This window comes from Crocuta crocuta, unplaced genomic scaffold (genome assembly GCF_008692635.1).
Source record: "Crocuta crocuta isolate KB4526 unplaced genomic scaffold, BGI_CrCroc_1.0 scaffold443, whole genome shotgun sequence".
In the NCBI taxonomy this organism is placed as follows: domain Eukaryota; kingdom Metazoa; phylum Chordata; class Mammalia; order Carnivora; family Hyaenidae; genus Crocuta; species Crocuta crocuta.
Window position 1 is genome coordinate 465,908 of NW_027529446.1, and position 1,667 is coordinate 467,574.

General features: G+C 66.6%; 2 protein-coding genes across 2 annotated transcripts in view; one reads left to right on the plus strand and one right to left on the minus strand.

Moving 5' to 3' along the window:
* The window catches only part of GRIN3B (glutamate ionotropic receptor NMDA type subunit 3B), a 7,727-nt gene extending 7,127 nt beyond the window's left edge, over positions 1-600 (plus strand). Inside the window, exon 10 of the mRNA XM_077760593.1 lies at positions 433-600. Within this exon, the coding sequence (XP_077616719.1) occupies positions 433-600 (168 nt within the window). The remainder of the gene's footprint in view (positions 1-432) is intronic.
* Positions 194-1,667, minus strand: part of TMEM259 (transmembrane protein 259) — a 9,318-nt gene continuing 7,844 nt past the window's right edge. Inside the window, 2 exon segments of the mRNA XM_077760594.1 lie at positions 194-1,433; positions 1,530-1,629. Coding sequence (XP_077616720.1) covers positions 888-1,433; positions 1,530-1,629 — 646 coding nt within the window. The 3' untranslated portion in view covers positions 194-887.

Here is a 1,667-nt window from a genome sequence, read left to right on the forward strand (position 1 = left end):
CAAGCCTGCGCCGAGGCACCTGAAGCACCTGAGGTCCCCGGCTGACTCGTCCCAGCGAACGCAGCCTCCCGGCCGCATTCAGGCGGCTCCACCCCACGGCCTGCAGAGGCCACCCCAGCCCCCGTCAGAAGGAAGCACGGAGGTCCCTCCCTGCCCACACGCGCGTGCGTGCACGCACACGCACACACACACACACGCTGTCAACAGTTTATTCTATATACAAACACAATTTTGTGCACTGCAATTAAATAGGATGGAATGAGCGCCTTTGAGCATTCCTCACCGAGTGACTGAGTTTGGCCACCAGCCCTGTCCCACTGCCACCCAAGCAAGGCTGGAACCCCGTGCCCGGCCACTGCCTGCCTTCCACGTTGGCGCCTGTATCCACATCCCCAAGCCCCAGGCACCAGCTCTGCCCTCCTGGGACCCCAGCCCTGGTTCGCACACCCGGGATCAGGGGCCGTGGAAAAGGCACTGAGCATGATGGAGCACCAGCCGATCGGGCCGGGACAGCGAGGGTGGCCCCCATTGGCATTCACCTTATCAGAGACTTGCCCAGCTCTGCTACTGAGGGACAGCTCACTCTACTCGTGTCACTAGCCCCTTCCAGAACCTTCCACAGAGCCCCACCCCACTCTCATCGGCCTGCCTCCATCTACCGACTGAGGGGGCCCCCCCGCTAACATAGCAGGGCAGGCCTCCTTCAGGCCCCACCCTGGGGAAGAGGAGGCTACCTCTGGGCAAACCTGATGGACCCTGACACCACCCGAGGCAGGCTGGGCAGTCCCAAGGGCCACCGGGACATCCTCCCAGGACCCGAGGGCTCCCGCCAGGTCATGCCCAGTGGGCCTGCATGGCCAGGGACGGGGCGGTCAGCTGCCCAAGGCTCAGGAGCCGACCTCTGGGGGCGGGTCCACTGGGGGTGTGGGTGCAGGGCTGGGCTCACTCACCCCAACGGCTGGGGGCGCTGGGTCACGAGCCACGGAATTGCTGGAGGGGGCACTGTCCTGTGGGACTCGGGGGAGCCCCCCGCCAGGGCTCAGCGGGCCAGCGGACCGCCGCTCCAGGAGGGAGGCACTCAAGCCAGACAAGAAGGAGGCGTCTGTGATCATGGCGGCCGTCTCTGCCATCCAGCCCAGGTCACCACTGGCCGCTGCCGCCACTGAGGCCGCCGCGGCCACCAGGGAGCTCGGGGCCTCAGGCACTGGCCCGGGACCCCCACTAGCACCTGGCAAACCAGGGCCCAGGGAAGGGGCCTGGCCAGCAGGGTCAGGGGTAGAGGCCGGGGCCCCTCCGTTGTTGTTCAGGTCGTCCGGAAGGGCTGTGGGGGCGGCGGGGCCCAGGGGCGGAGTCTGGAGCAGCAGCTCCTGGATTCGGATCTGCTGCAGGATGGCGGGCAGCTCGTAGTGGTGGAAGAAGTAGATCATGGAATGCTGCAGGGGTGGAGAGCGGGCTCAGAGTCCAGGCGGCGCCCCCAGGGCAGCAGAGCCCTGGAGTGAGGGGCCCGGGGAGCAGGGCGGAGGCCTCACCTGGATGAAGAGCCAGGACGTGACCAGGGCCAGGCTGCTGTACTGGCCGTTGAAGCGGTAGTGGTAGGCGTAGAAAGCGAAGTGGTACAGGTAGAAGAACCTGGAGGGAAGAGAGTGAGGCTCTGCCAGCTGCCCCCC